Raw genomic sequence first — 16,294 nt, 5'->3', positions numbered from 1 at the left:
AGACTATCTTTCTCCCTTCAAAGCTGTAGGTGATACTGTCATCATTCAGCAATAGTTAGGGGCCATGAAAGGATGATGGAATATAATACATGATCTCACAACCCTAGTTAATGGTTTCCTGTTGATAAGTGGAGCCGGAGGGAAATTAGTGCTTGCCTCATCTTTACCTAACGAGATTGATGCAGCGGTGCTTTAGTCCTTTAGTCTGTACATCTCCAACAGATAAGCTTAGAAAGCTTCAAATTTCAATCCCATACTTCACAAACTAGCTGAGCCAAGTCTATCACGTTACTATACTGTAAGTGCCGCTGTGTTGCATTCTGAAAGCTTTAGTCTAATGTCTGTTGTCTCCACATATTTACACTGAATTACATGTTCTCATTAGTATGACATTAAATATTGCTAAATATGGGATTGAGAAAAAAGCTTGTTCTCTTTTTAAGAGCTAATAAAAAAAATCTGACTGTTACTCATAGAATAGAAGCCTTTATTTTGTCACATATACATTACAGCACAATGAAATTCTTTCTTTGCATATCCCAACATTTGGAGGTTGGGGTCAGAGCACAGGGTCAGCTATGATGCAGTGCCCCTGGAGCAGAGAGAGTTAAGAGCCTTGCTCAAGGGCCCAACAGTGCAGCTTGGCAGTGTTGTGGCTTGAACCTCAATCTACAACCCAGACCTTTAACCGCTTGAGCCACAGTTTTTATTCTCACAGGAATTATATGTTATTTATAAAATGCAGCCAACACTGACAAATTAGCACCAGAATCACTAAACAAATGACACCTATTTCAATATAAACATATTTACCGCTTTAGGTTGAATTTGCGCCTTGATGTCTTAATTGTAATATAGTGGTAAAGTAAACTTGATTTCGTTTGGGTTGCAAATACCGGGTGAATAAACTGGGCGTGCCGCTGTCTTGATGACAGTCATTTATAATCTCAGACCACCCGGAGATCACTGTTTATTTTTCTTATGCTGAATGTAAAGCATTAATCCATATCACTGCAGCTAATCACTGCTAAACCACTACTCTAGGGGATAGAGCTATTCACTTTGCTGCTCTGTCTGAGCGCTTCTGGCGCTTTTATAGGTCCTGAGGTCAAAACGACAGAAAAAAGGAAGGAAAATGAAAAATAGCAGGAAAACTGAGAACAGAGAGACAAAGATAAACAGTATGTAAGAGGTCTATTAGGAGGCTCCCTTTTTATTATTGACTCAGAACAGGAAGATTTGGTGTTCAGGTGTGACCCTTTCTCTGCATTGGCACTCCCTAAATATAGGAGTGTGTGTGATTGTGGGAGAAAAAGACTGAGAAAATAACCGAGGTGAAAATGACAGAGTTTGAGGAGGGCCCTAATGAGTGCATTAGAAAATGAGGAGGCGAGTACAGACATGTCCACTAACTGAGCCAAAGGAACGTAGTGGCTTTCAAAGTCCCACAGATTTCAAAACACACAAAGTCCATTACAGTCTGGCTGAAACGTGCAGCCGTAGAGACTGCATGGGTCTAATTCTCAAGTGAACTCATCAAACCTATCATGTTTTCAGACCCCAGAAGGAATTTAAGGTGTGGGTTTCTAAACATGGATATTAATAATGCACATACAGCAGCACAGGAAATCTTCAGCTTTATGTCAACAAACAGTCGTTTCATGTGAAAAAATATGTGTGTGTGTGTGTGTGTGTGTGTGTGTGTGTGTGTGTGTGTGTGTGTGTGTGTGTGTGTGTGTGTGTGTGTGTGTGATAAACTGTGTGTGTGTATTCAAGGGGAGTTGAGGTCCAGAGACCTCGTAACACTGCTTAATATAGTCTCCAGTAGTTCCAGCATGATCTCATCCAGCAAAACACACCTCATAGCCTTAACATACCACATACTATTAGGATTACCAGACTGGAAATAAATCTCCCTCAGATCACAGCAGGCGTATAAACCTATACAACATCATACTGTTGATGCTCAGATTTCAACACTTTAGTCCATGCTCTCCTCTCATCTAGAGCATTTAGAGTCCAGTCTGAGACCATCTTCAGCAGGATGTGTGTGCTTTCATTAGATCAGCTCATCTAAATTCATACCATATAGATAATATTATACCGCACCCTGACTATTAGAGAAACTTACTGACACCCTAAAGAATCTTTAACCTCTCAGAAAAACCCTTCCCACATATTTTTTTTATTTGGTTCCTATATTTAATTCTATTTCTTTTAAATAGAAAGTACTAAATAATAACCCTCATTAAAATAGCGCAAACAAACAAACAAACAAATAAATAAATGGCCATCAGTCTACAGTCTCTCTAAATCTTTTTTCCCCTACCATTAATTTTCTATTTCCTATTTTCTTTCAAGTATAATGATTGCACATACATATTAAGTTCTTTGTTTGTTCCCACATAGTCAGAAGCACAAGCTGTCTTTGATGGCTTTGTATGGGTTTACACAAAGTTTACACAAACCTATGGTCACACAAATACATACAAATACTGAAACTCAGAGTAACAGCCAATACCAGTGCACAGTCGCTGTTTTTAAAGTTTAAAAAACTTTAAAGGTTAAAAAAAAAGTTTTAATTCACTGAAAAATTCACAGTTCAATTATCCCATAAAAATCTTTACCTAATCTCAGGAATACAATTTCGCAGTACAAAAATCCACAAAGCCACAATTTTTTTTAAATTTGCAAATTCATATGGAAGAGGACGAATAAACAATGTTCATCAATCACATTTGGGTGAAGGGTGACAATAATTCTAGATTCGATGGTTAAAAGCACAAACACAATACTATCTACATTCCCATCAATTAACATTTAAAAGCGTTGTACATCACGACTACATTATAAGTTTTGTAGCTCTTCTTGTGTGAGCTACTCTCCCAAACACACGTTTTCGGTGACGGTATAGTTATTGTGTGTTAGATATTGTAGTTAGTGTGTTGTTGCACATCCAGAGACACACACTTGCATTCCAGGTCTTTCAGCACTAAGAAATGCCCCATTTTGTCCCCAGGGTGTGCCATGCCAAAAGCCACAGAGAACGATACAATATAACCATGACCTAACATGGAACTAAGTAAACGTTTCCCCCTTCCTGTATTTATCTTCTTTTGGTCGCTCTCTCTCACACATTCTCGCTCTCCTTCTTCCTGTCTCCTGCTACAAATAGTGCACTGAAGCACTACAATACTTCCACGCCAATCAAAGCACAAACCAGGATTTTCACCCAATTAGACTCCTAGCTTTCCTTTTAAGGATAGTTTTAAATGCAATATCTCAAAGGACAGGTGACATCTACTGCCAGAAAAAAAAGAAACAATGAATGAGTCATACTGGTGTAAACAATCTGTTTGTTTGGACATGGTTTGTACACTTGCAGGTTTCTAACTGCAGTAGGAACAAAAGCCATTGGCTCAATTTACTCGACTCCCAGGATTCCAGACCTTTTAGGGCAACACCATGGAAACATAATAACAGTATAAGAGTTTTCGTTTCAGACGTCCACAAGCCCTACTTTTCCGTTATCATCAATTCGCCTCATTTAGCCTAAAGCGCCTTCGAATGCTTGATTCTGATAGGTGCTTATTCATTTGTTGTTGCAATGTTTATATTAATTAAGAAGGTTATTTGTAGCATTCAGTGTTAAAGCTGATATATAACTATACATATTATATATATATATATATATATATATATATATATATATATATATATATATATATATATATATATATATACACACACACACATACATATATACTGTACATATATATAGTGATAACAGGAGTGATAACAGGAGCTTGTTTAACAGACACTGCACAACAGTAAATATAATTCTAAATGAGTAAGAAGTATGAAATGACATTCTGATATTTCTGTATTTTCTGATTTGATGCTTTTTTATTGAGCAGTTTATAGACCTCAGCCTGTGAGGATAATAAGATCTATACAATCTATAAATTTATATATTCATTCATTTGCGGAGATTAGTTAAGAAATGTGTGTCATTAAGTTCAGGTCACACACAATATCTGCATCCGCTTGCTAAAATCAAACAAAAATAATTCCCAGAATGGCAAACTGGGAGGGCAGGAAACCGTGCCTAACAGGAAACAGAGGAGAGGATAGATCCAGCATGAGACCAGTGGACACAGACACTGTTAACACACCCGCACACAAACACACACACATACATCCAGAGCTCCATCAGGGGCCTAAACTCTCCAGAGCATTCTGGGTTTGTGAATGTCGCTACTGTGAGAAGTGGCCTTTTAGACCCAAGTCAGACAATAAAATCCAGTAATCTCACTCTCACATACACACAAATGCACTGCTTCCTCCGGCATGGTGGTAAAATCAGGGCTTAAAGAAAAGTACAGCCTCCAGGCAGAGAGAAAACCCTAGTGAATAACATAGCCCGCAATAATAAAGGATTTTGTGTGTGTGTGTGTGTGTGTGTGTGTCAGGGAAACAGCAGTAGTGCATTGTGACTGGGGGCCTAAAGGCAACTCCTTCCACTCTGATTGATAATAAACTCAACACACAGGCCCAGTGTTCCCATAATGCCACTGCCAAGCATTTAGCAGGCTAATAGGAAAACTCTAGCAACCAGTGTATCCGTAGTGATAATCATAACCTGTGTGTGTGTGTGTGTGTGTGTGTGTGTGTGTGTGTGTGTGTGTGTGTGTGTGTGTGTGTGTGTGTGTGTGTGAGTGAACATTCAAGTGTTGGAACAAGTGTAGTTAATCATTTTGTCGTTACTACCCATCTCACATACTCGGATTACAGGAAAGCTGCCTGCAAGCCTCCTTTCCTGTATGCTCGTTTTCACACATCACTCACATAGCTCTCTCAACTCATATTTCTGGGCAGAAACATGTCTTCACTGGGTGAACCTGACCGCTCGCTGCCGCTGTGAGGCTTTCTAGAACGAAATAAGAACTCTTCCTGGGATACTGTTTCCTCTCTAAATGGGCTTTAAGAAAAAGCAAGAAGCTTTTCACTGTGCAGACTGTAACACAATACTACTAATACTGAAACACTTTAATACAAGAACATATAAAAGAAGATGAACGGTAGTAATGACCAACGTCAAAAAAGTAAAAAATGTTCATTTGAAATATATTTCTATTTTGAATGTATCTCAACAACATGAGAGATTTTAGCCATTTAAATTCTGGAAAAAGTGAAAAAAAGTGAAAAATGAAGACGTAATTAGGCCTTATATCCATTTGTGATTATAACAGCTTGCTCAAATCGTGACATTCACTTTGCATACGTAGCTAAAAGTATGATTTCATACCCTGTTTTTGACTCATTTTTTTTAAAAATATGAACATCCCTAAAAAGCTAAACAGGTTTCTTAAAGCAGATGTGCATTATAAAGCTGTAAAACTCAATTTCATCATTTTCATCTTGGCTGCTTTTTTAACCAGGATTCATCCAGTGTAATTTGGGTTTTTCCTAGACAACCACACAAATATGAATACGATTACTATTTAAAATGCACATTTTGTTAATATGCCCTCGCTAATCAAAGCAACAGCTGGGCTACAATCCAAAATGGTGCACATGCATTTAACGATTAGCGATACCTGCTATACTACTAAATGGACACTGAAACTTTTCAGATATTTCCATGAGACGTGAGATGCAGGAGTAATCTCTGTGTCTCTCGGTCCCACTGGCAGAGGGACGGCGTCTGTACCCGTCTGTGCTAGTGACTGAGGTATAGCCACTACACCTCTGTTAGTTCCATGCACACAGAAAGACATTTATTCTACTCCCAGTGACAAAGATATTTGGCCTCTATGCCTGTTAATTCAAGTGAAGAAAGTGAAGAAGTTGTTTCCTTTATGCCTGTTACTCACATATGATGTGACTTTGACATGGCCTAATTCAGGTGAAGAAAGAGAAGAAGTTGTGTCCTTTATGCCTGTTACTCACTGACAGAGTTGTGTCCTCTGTGCTTGTTAGCTCTTATGTATGTTGCATATCCTCCAATTCTTTAAAGCTAACAGTGGTTTGGGGAAATAGTGATTCCAATTGCCCCACACGATATGAGATATCTTGACACACACTATAACTGCTGCAATTGATCACACTATGGTTGTGTATTGGACCTAATTCAATATCTATTGTGCTTTGTTCCTATTTAGGTGGTTAGGTCATTCTCTAAAACACTATGCTCCACCTTCCAGTTCTCCTCATTCTATACTCGTACATGATCTAGTCATGCTCCTCTAGTCTTCTATAGTACCCGTTTGAAGACTTGAAGACTTTGAGATTTGATTATTTATTTTAATTCCTGTTGCCGCCTTTTTTTATTAGAAAACATTTTGTAAGTACTACACTGGACTTGTAAAGGGCACAGCAAAGAGGAAGTGCCTATTATGTTCTCTTATTGTTGGTATTGTTTGTCTAAGCTTTTGCTTTGTTTTGGATGTGGTTTGTCTGGAAGCCATTAGTACTGTCTTTCTGTAAAGGCTATTCTCTAAGGACATGGTTATTATGATTTCGCATCTCAGATATAGCTTTATATTTACTATGCCTTTCTTCACTTTCGTACATTCGCATCAGTATCAGTACAGACCGACCTAGACTGAGATGCAATAAGCCAGCATTGTTTCCAACTGCGATACTGGGGTCCTCGTTCCTGAGCGTGTTTGTGGGGGTTGCCAGAATCCCAGCATGCCCTCTGCTTTGATAAGCAGGCGGCCGTAAAACAGGCAGGGGGATGTGTTTCGGGGTTAAAACCCTAAGGAGACCCGCTCTGATCTCCGTGTATCCTACTCTGTCATTAACATTGCCTTCACCCTCCCGCTGTACCACTTACACACAGTCTTAAACACACACACTTATGTGCACATTTAATTCCCTTGTGTGCACTACAGCACTGAGCTCCCAAATTTCCCTGGGTTGAGTCTATTAAGTGGCTGTGATTTAAATTCTGTGAATGATGAAACACCAAATGAAATGGAGAATTATTGTAATGCAAAATCCTACAGGCTCAATTGCTTTTATACAAACTGAGACAAAAATAATTACTAAATGACAATAAGTATATACGGTCTTCTTACGAGAACAGCTAAGGAGCTTATGAAAAAAAAGAAAAACTATGTGTAACTGTGTAATATTATTTGATGCAAATATAGATCAGAAGCTCCTTTCAGAAATCAGCCTTTGTTTTGACAAAATGTGTCTCTGAGTGTGTGCGTAGGAGCTGAGAGCTAAGACACATGGCCTGAAAGGTGCTGCGGCCTGCCTGCAGTGCTCTAAACACACTCCGAGCTGATTTCCTCAACGGCGCGAGCATGTGTCATTTACAGGAATAGCACTGCATGCTATTGTTCTCTGTTCTGCAGATTTCCTTAGTGACACACACACAAAGCATGTTTCCTTCTATTTCCAGAAGTTCTTAGGTCATCGTAGTGATCTGTATGACTCTATAGAGCTCTTTCATGGTTTAGCTGCAAGGATAGGTCTTGAGTTTTAATACTGAAACATCACAGAGCACAGAGCTGCCACATGAGGAGGACAATAAGTGAGGAATAAAATACAAGGATGTTCTGTTATAGGGAAATTATCATCCATGTGGTGTAATGAGGCATGACACCAAAGCTTGTTTTTTTATACCAAAAGAAAATAGTCATATACCAAAGAAATAGTCAAAGCTAAGAATTTTTATTTTTTAAAGAATGACACATCATACTTTTTATGTATTTAGAATTACGCTTAACATTTTGGAACATCCATGAGCATCTAAGTTCCTGTGCCAGTCTCTCTTACTTGATTTCCAGAAAACTACAAACTCCATCCTGTTGACTTAACCATGATGACTGCTACAAAGCACTGACACTGTCGACTCCTTCCGGAAATCCAATATAAATGATTTTTTTTTTTTTGCATAAAGCAATTATATACCAATAATCTTAAACTCAATAATTATATTCCATCAATTCAACATATCAATTATTACAGATATATATTTAGAGAGTTCTTTTTGCAGAAACAGTAATGTATTAGAACGAGTGTATTTATATAAAGCCTGCAGGCTGGACTAGTTTTCCAACTCAAAAGCTCGAGTAATCAATGGCAGACTTCCAGCTGCTGTCATTAACTTGGTGCCTGCATGTTTGTCACAGGTGAGGACTGAATACAATGGTTTATCTCTTGGGTGTGTGCATGTACGTATGTGTGTGAACTGTATGCTTGCAGTTCTTACCCTGAGAGTGTGTATGACAATGTCCTGAGCTTCCAGCTCTCCCTCCAGTATGCTCAGCAGCATTAGCAGCTCTCCTCTACTCAGAGTCTCAACGTCCATCCTGCTGGGCTACAATACACACAGAATGAAATGCCTTGTTATTTATGTCTTCTATGCACACATCCTCTGCTTCATGTAGCGCAATTGTAAGTGATATTCAAAACAGAAATATGTGATATGGGATTTCCTCAGTTGGAAACATTCAACTATCGTGTATATGTACTTATGTCCAATAAACTACTTTGTTACGAGTAATAAATGAGTTTTTCGAATGTCTCCAGAAATGGAAATCCCAAAATGGTTCATTAGCTCTATTCATTAGTCCCTGACAGACACACGATCAAACCAATAACAAACAAGAGTAAGCAGGTTCTTAAAGTATATTTTTTGTAGCTAATACTTGTATGATCTGGAGGGATTAGTCAAAATTTGGATTCAAAAATCTCTCTCTCTCTCTCTCTCTCTCTCTCTTTATCTATCTATCTATCTATCTATCTATCTCTCTCTCTCTTGCACGCTCTCATGTTTGTTTTGTCCTTGTGATGACATTCTAATGAAATAATTATTAATTACTGCTACGGCTACACCTAAACCTCACTATAACCCTTATCTCAGTAAGCATGAGGAAAACAAGGCCTGGATAACTTTTTTCTTTTTAATGGGGACTATCCAAATGTCCTAACAAGGTCAAAACTTTCAGAAAACACACACACACACAGACACACACACACTGGTGTTCAGTATTTCTGCTTTGTGGTTCGGTATGATATCGAAAACCATCAAAATATCTAAAGAATGGTGTCTGCTATACAGCTTAACTACACACACACACACACACACACACACACACACACACACACACACACACACACACACACACACACACAAACAGAGAGAAAACCCTTACTTTGGATGCGATGTGTATGACCACCACTGTTAAATGCTCCTCAGCTGTTGATGGAAATCCTGTACCCGCAGTGTTGACCCTGCACTGCTCAGTTTAACGTTGAACTCATTTTTGTTTTTGTTTTTGTTCAGACGATGGTAAGCCACCCTGACTCAAAGCTGCTCATTTACTATCTCAAAATGCTTATTATGAGGCACAGAGAGTTCAAGCTCCAAATGGTACTGTGCTTGCCTTTTAACAGTTCAACTGTGCCAGCTGTGCAGTTACAGTATAATGGCTACAAAACGACCATGTGATCTTACTGCGGCTTGGGGGTGGACCAGGGGTGGACTACGCGGTAGCGACCTCAGCCTGTTGACACAATCCCTGTGTCCCTATGCTCAGACACACACCAATCTCACACATGACATCATGACCAAGACAAGCATCAGACTCACAAAACTAACTAGAGGGGGAAATAAAAATATTCTAAATCGGTCTATATCGTAATCTCAGGTAAACTATTTGTCTTTTCTTGACATATCACTTCCTCACTCTCTTTAAAGTGAATCCACAGCCTTTCTGAGTCTTGTGTCCTGACTCTGCCTTGCATCATCGCTGCTTCACCGGTCAGCCTAAACAAACACTCTCTATGTAATGATAACATCTGGATTCTTTCCAGTACGCCTTGCGGTTTTCCTTACTAATAATGAGTCATGTTGACTCAGATATGCAAAGACAGTACAAAACTCTCCAGAGTTTCCACTGTATGATGATATCATATCCAGAATTAATTAAATTAAAACACACACACACACACACACACTGGCCATATGTGTGAGTAGTTTGTTTTCTTTTTAAACAGACCATTTTTCCAAGGCTTTTTTGATGTTCTGGAAAATTCCATAGACAGTAAGACATAACTCTTCACTCGGGTTAATAAGACGAAAGGGTTTTGAGATATTCTTCATGTTCTGTTCACTTGCACTGTGAGACTGTCTATAAAAGAATTACAGAAATATATAAATTACAGGATATAAATAATACATAGTAAATGAAATTTATCCCTAATGAGCAAGCCGGAGGTGACGATTACAAGGAAAATCTTCATGAGACTCTGTGAGACTGAATACTGATGTGATTATCCTGACAATATGCTTTGTGAGAACAGCAATCAGAACTTGGGTTCAGACCAGAATCAAAAATACACAATTGGTTCGCATGTTTAACCAAAAAATCCAACCATGACAGAGGTCACATTTTTGTTTTGAGAGAGTCTGAGAGAATTGCTCTTTATCCAATATGATTCAACTGACGAAAGTCAACCAAATATTTATTTTGTATAGCAGCATGACAGTTGATGGCTCCATGTGGACTACCTGGAGATATATGGGACTGCTTGTAGAACCACTTGGAGACCATGAGAATGGTTTTGAACTGCTGTTGGGGTTTTTTTTTTGTGATTGTTTCAGCCATAAATTAGCGATGTAGCTCACATTTGTAACTCACATTGATTTCTGCGATGAAAAAATCATGAAATCCTGGAGGGACTGATCAAGAGTCTAAAGGGAGGAGCAAGACTCAATCCAGCTGCTCCTACATACTTCTTACCCCTGTGTTTCAGGCAGGATTAGGTGTATTTGTCCTTCAGGGTTGTGTAGTATATCTTATGTTAGGGTCAGTGCTTAGGATTATAGGACAAATTGGAACAGGTCCACACTAGACTTTTCTGCATCTTGAATTTTGTGTAGATGAGAGATGCTGAACTGACCTGTGAGGCACAAACGTCTCAGAACAGAGCTGCAGTAATGTTTAAAAGAAACACCGGCTGTGATGCACAGAACTTTTTTGACTTTTTCTTTATATAATTATGTAATTATTTATTTAGCACCAGCTCTGGGTTCTTGGAGCTCAGGTAAGTTTTGGATGAGTGACTATGACTGTAATTCTCACCAATGAATGAAAGAGTTTTATGAGCAGACACTTACAAATAGCAAACAAACCAAAAATATCAATTCTGTTCTGATTTGGTCTCGACAAATAGATTATTAAGTGTCAAAGCACTCCTAGAATTACCCTGTGTGAATCTGGGTATAAGTGTGTGTGAGGCAGCCCTTCTCATATATAAAAGCAAACTAAGCCAGCTCAAAGCATTACTCACTGCCCCAAACTTTGACATGACTATTGAGCAGTAATAAAAATCACAGCTTGACTTTATTGCGTTTTTGTTTGCTTTAGAATATTACGTTTACCTAAATAACATCACTGCCTAACAATTCTGATATCCACAGTGGCAATTTATGGTACAAATACCAGTGCAAAATGATTTCAAAAATGCACACAGTGAAAATTTCAATGGAACAGGACATTTCTACAATAAAAAAGATGCATAAGAATTTTACTGCAACCGCTTTCCATTTTATGATCAAACCACTGTCCAAAAGATCACTATGTCCACACTAGAGTCTCTCTCTCTCTCTCTCTTGCTCTCTCTCTCCCGCCCTCTCTCGCTTTCTCTCTCTCTCTTTCTCGCTCTCTCTCTCTCTCTCTCTCTCACCCTTTTCGGTCTCTCCTTCTCTCTCTCTCTCTTTCTCGCCCTCTCTCTGTCTCTCTCTCTGTCTCTCTCTCTCTCGCCCTTTCGGTCTCTCCTTCTCTCTCTCTCTCTCTTCCACTCATTTTCCAACATCTCAGCCGATGACTATATAAAGACTAGGGTGTCTATGCCAAAAAGTCCTATGATGCATCTGCAGCATTTTTAGATGCTGCAAATAAGTTAACAAAAGCCTGAGAAAGAAATGAAGGCATTTCTAAAAACTCTGCACATGCTAAAAAAAAAAATCAGTTCCTCCCTGAGTTCCTCCACAGCCGGGTGATCAGTCAAAACTGAGCTCCTCTTGATCAGTACTGCAACGACATCTAAACAATTTAGCTAAAATATAATTGTAATAAAAATAATATCACAATAGTGATATCACCTCCCAACAACATACTGGCTATGGCCGAATAAGTGCAGGGATATACTGAGCACTTTATTAGGAACACTTCTACAGCTTCTCAATCATGAAGAAGTGCAGTGCATAGATTCATGTAGATGCTTCCCAGCAGCTTCAGGCAACATTCACATCAACCATCAGAATAAGGAATAAATTTGATTTCCCTGGCTTTGATTATTGGTACAAGAAGAGAGGTTTGAGTATTTCTAAAACTGCTGAGATTGTGTGCATTTTCAAACACAAGTCTTTTGTGTTTACTCAGAATGACACACATGCAGAAATTCAGTTGTGTTGATAGAAATGCCTTGTTGTTTAGAAAGATTGTCAGAGAATGGCCCGAAAAGGTTTGAGCTGACAAAAAGGATATAAACTCAGATGAACACTGTAAATTTGTGATGAACAAAAAGTATCTCAGAATGCACAACATGAACCTTGAGGTGAATGGGCTACAACAGCTGGAGACAACATCAGGATCCGAGCAACATCACCGGTGAGCACAGACTCACAAAAAACTGGACAGTTTTCTGGATAGAAGACCAGAAATACATACCCTGGTCTGATGAATCTCAATGCTGAGGCACACAGATGGTAGGGGCACAATTTGGTGCCAACAGCATGAATCCATGGAACCAACCTGCATTGTGGCAACATTCCAGGCTGGTGGAGGTGGTGTGATGAAACACACTTTGGACCCATAGATACCAATCCATTATTGCTTAAATGCCACAGCCTCTTTGAGTATTGTTGTATGCCTTCATGGACTCAAATTACCCTCTAATAATGGCTACTCCCAGCATGTCACAAAGCAAAAGTCATCTCAAACTGGTTTCATGAACTGGTGTCAATGCGTTCAATGTTCCTCTGTAGCTTTTAAATCCACCAGATCTGCAGCCAAAAGAACACCTTTGAGAAGTGATAGAACGGAGATTCATGACATGAAAGTGTACCTGAAAAATCTGAAGAATTGTGTAATGAAATCCTGTCAACATGGACTAGAATCTCAAAGGAATATTTCCAACATCTTGTGGAATTCGTTCAAAAAGAAGCCCTACACAGTAAGGACAGTGTTAATGAGGTTGTCAACGAAGGTATATTAATGTTCTGTACTCCATATAAACTGATTTAAATAAAATGCGTACCATTGCTGATATGGTGGAACTTTCTATAAGGAAAATGAGCATTTTTTTTTATTTCTTTCACATGTCAGTGCTGTAACAGTCAGAATGAGTGACGTGACTGTAGACTTGAGTTTTATGTCTTTACAACATTAAGCAATAGAAAAACTGACATACTAGCAAGGGAACAACAGTTTATAGCGGCTATAAGAACAGTGATTACAGGAACTAACTACTGTAGGTGTGTGGATGGTCCACAATATTAAAAGTAACCATGAAAGAAATAAAAAGTAGAAAACAGTATACTGATAATGAATAAACAGTCAACCAAAACAATGTGTTATTTCTGACTTATTTCCTGCCCCTAGTTGTATTCTACATTTTAATGGGTTACTTTGAATTAATTATACAGACCTTCTCAATGACCTCATTCAACCAGGTACTAGTAACATATTCATTTTGAATTTTTATTTTTTAATTATTCCATCACTTAAAAGGTTTTAATTGCATGTTCAATATGCTGTGAGTAGAGATGACACAATCACAGGCATTCGAAGCTAATTAACACCATCCTCCATGTACACCAGTAGTGTCACCAGCCTGCTGCAGAGCATAATTATAATCTAATGAACCAAGTCGCTCTCAACATCATGCCATCAGCACAGAGGGGTTCCGGTTTTCCTGCTAATGCTCAGTCATGTGACAGTAATTCAGAGATGCTGTAAAACTTACAAAACCGGCTGAATTTCCTTACTCATGTAATACATCTCCCTTTTCCCCTGAATCAAAATTCCCAGTTACTCCATTGTTTATACTGAAAATTAAAGTAAGGTAATAGTGTTATGTATGACCTCTGAGAGAAGGTTTACACCAGCCAAGGATTCTATGATCTATAGGAGCCTACATCTATGTTATCCAATTATTGTAAAGCCAAACAGTGAAAACATGAGTCATTTTCCTGGTTAGATGTCACAAATGCTTTACATACACCAACATACACCAAACACTGACTAAGAATCTAAGAAGGATTCTATTCAGATGAAGATTATGCACAGGATAATAAAAGTGAAAATGCAACTACTTTAAAAACAGATTTAATCTAATCCTTTAACCTACTTCCGGAGGCCGGAGAATTTTTTTGCCACATGTTATACAGGAGTAAAAACATCTTCCTCTCCACACCAGTTTACAACCAAAATCCAAATTCGAACCTTTTAAAATATTAGACACATTAAAATAATTTGCATGTTTTTGTAGATCTTGTTTATAAATGAATGAAAGGATCAGATTTGAATTTGTCTGACTGTCTGCATCTGTATAAAACATGTGGTTAAATCTTGTTACACAGGGTGTGTCTATGGGTGTGTGAGTATAAAACAGTGTATGGGTTACAGGTATCTTAAAAATTTAACTTCTCAAAGATGCAGCAATTATTAACAAAATCTGATTCTAGAGTAATAAACAGCCACGATGCACTTGGTTATTAACATCATTTGAATTCCTCTTATTATTGACATTAAGGAAGCAAAGCAGAAGTGACAAAATGTCAATTAAAGACGTCTTCATAAATGACTTGTTTGTGTGCTTGGGTTAATGTGCGTGTGGAGTTTTGCATGTCTTTAGATGTGTTTCCTGTTTTCCTGTAGGAGGATTCTCTATGGGAAAATGGCCCTGTAGTGTGAATGCGTGTGTGCTGTGGTTCAGTGATGGACCGGCGTCCCATCCAGGGTGCAGTCCAGTATTCTCTGCATCCATGATCAGTATAAAGCGGTTACTGAATATAAATGAATAATAAATGACACTTTCACTATATGCTTCATTCCCTGTTACTGCAATGCACAAAACGCAGGATTTAATGGTCTGATTTTAACATGTCAACATGGATGAACATAGACTGAAAGTGCACTAACGAGATGGACTACATTTTTGCATGTGAGAGAACATGACAGTGTGCCTTCAACACGCCTAATCACGAAGCTTGATGAAAGGGGAAGCAAAGCTTTACTTCCAACCTGGTATGCATGGAGGAAGCTTTCAATGTTTTGAAGCTGTTCCCTTCTTCTAAGTAAATGTAATGATCATCATCAGTGTTCTAAATTTGCACAGCTACCAAAACACACCTATTATAAAATGGTAAACTTGTACTCAAGATCCAATACTCAACATCCAAGATGCTTATTTAGCATCTTATGCATTTCACATTTACGAGTCTATATAAGAAAAAAATAATATTACAAATTACAATAAAACATCAGAGTTTACTGGCATCAGGTTTGCACTGATAGCAGTGAATGCATGACATTTAGGGTACGTTCACGAGCGCATACCGCCCTGTTAAAGATTAATACATACTGTACTATTCAGAACGGTAAAAAAAAATAATCTATGTTGAATAATAACTTTGCACAGTTATGATATACACTATTATTAAACAACATACGTTAACCGAGATAAACATTACAGTTAATTGTGCTGTAGGTTGTAAGCTGTGTGTAATAACATCAATATTAACAACTCTCGAGAATATTGAACACACCTCACTGACTCTCCTTCACGTTGTAATCATTGGGTTCAGGTCGCGACACTTCTAACATTGGAAGTAAGCTCGTTCTGCTCACCTTCATATGATCCAATATTGGTTCATGAATTCCCAGAATATTCCCGCTTTGTATGTATCAGCTGTCCTGTTATGAACTGTACGGTACAACATTCCCTGCGGGAAAAAAATGGACTTACTGTCGGTGACAAAGTAGCAAACCAATAGGGAGCGAGACGATGGAAGGCTTCAGCCAATAGCAGAAGTGTTTGAACTGTAGTGGGAGGAGCCAAAGATCCGACGGCTGAAGCCGCCTCTTTGTCTGCAGTGTTTTCACTGACAGCGTGATTTATTTATATACACGTGAATTTCACATTTTTATGTATTCAACTGTACATTTTACCTTCTGACGCGCCACGCTTTTAAATCAATATTCTCTTTTGTTGTATTCGATATAAGTGAAATCTGATAATCTATAATTTACCTGGTAGGAGT

General features: G+C 38.4%; 1 protein-coding gene across 2 annotated transcripts in view; it reads right to left on the bottom strand.

The window, feature by feature from the left end:
• The window catches only part of cttnbp2nlb (CTTNBP2 N-terminal like b), a 26,138-nt gene extending 10,100 nt beyond the window's left edge, over nt 1-16,038 (bottom strand). The window contains exons 1-2 of one of the 2 annotated variants that reach the window (XM_027166514.2): nt 15,882-16,038; nt 8,231-8,338 (exon numbers count right to left, since the gene is read on the bottom strand). In XM_027166514.2, the coding sequence (XP_027022315.1) occupies nt 8,231-8,338; nt 15,882-15,887 (114 nt within the window). In that variant the 5' untranslated portion in view covers nt 15,888-16,038. Of the gene's footprint in view, nt 1-8,230; nt 8,339-15,799 lie in introns of both variants that reach the window. The other variant, XM_027166515.2, reaches the window with a different exon arrangement.
• Nucleotides 16,039-16,294: the final 256 nt, after the last annotated feature.

Source organism: Tachysurus fulvidraco, chromosome 14 (assembly GCF_022655615.1).
Source record: "Tachysurus fulvidraco isolate hzauxx_2018 chromosome 14, HZAU_PFXX_2.0, whole genome shotgun sequence".
NCBI lineage: Eukaryota > Metazoa > Chordata > Actinopteri > Siluriformes > Bagridae > Tachysurus > Tachysurus fulvidraco.
Note: the sequence above shows the minus strand (reverse complement) of the source record. Positions and strands in the feature narration are given on the sequence as shown.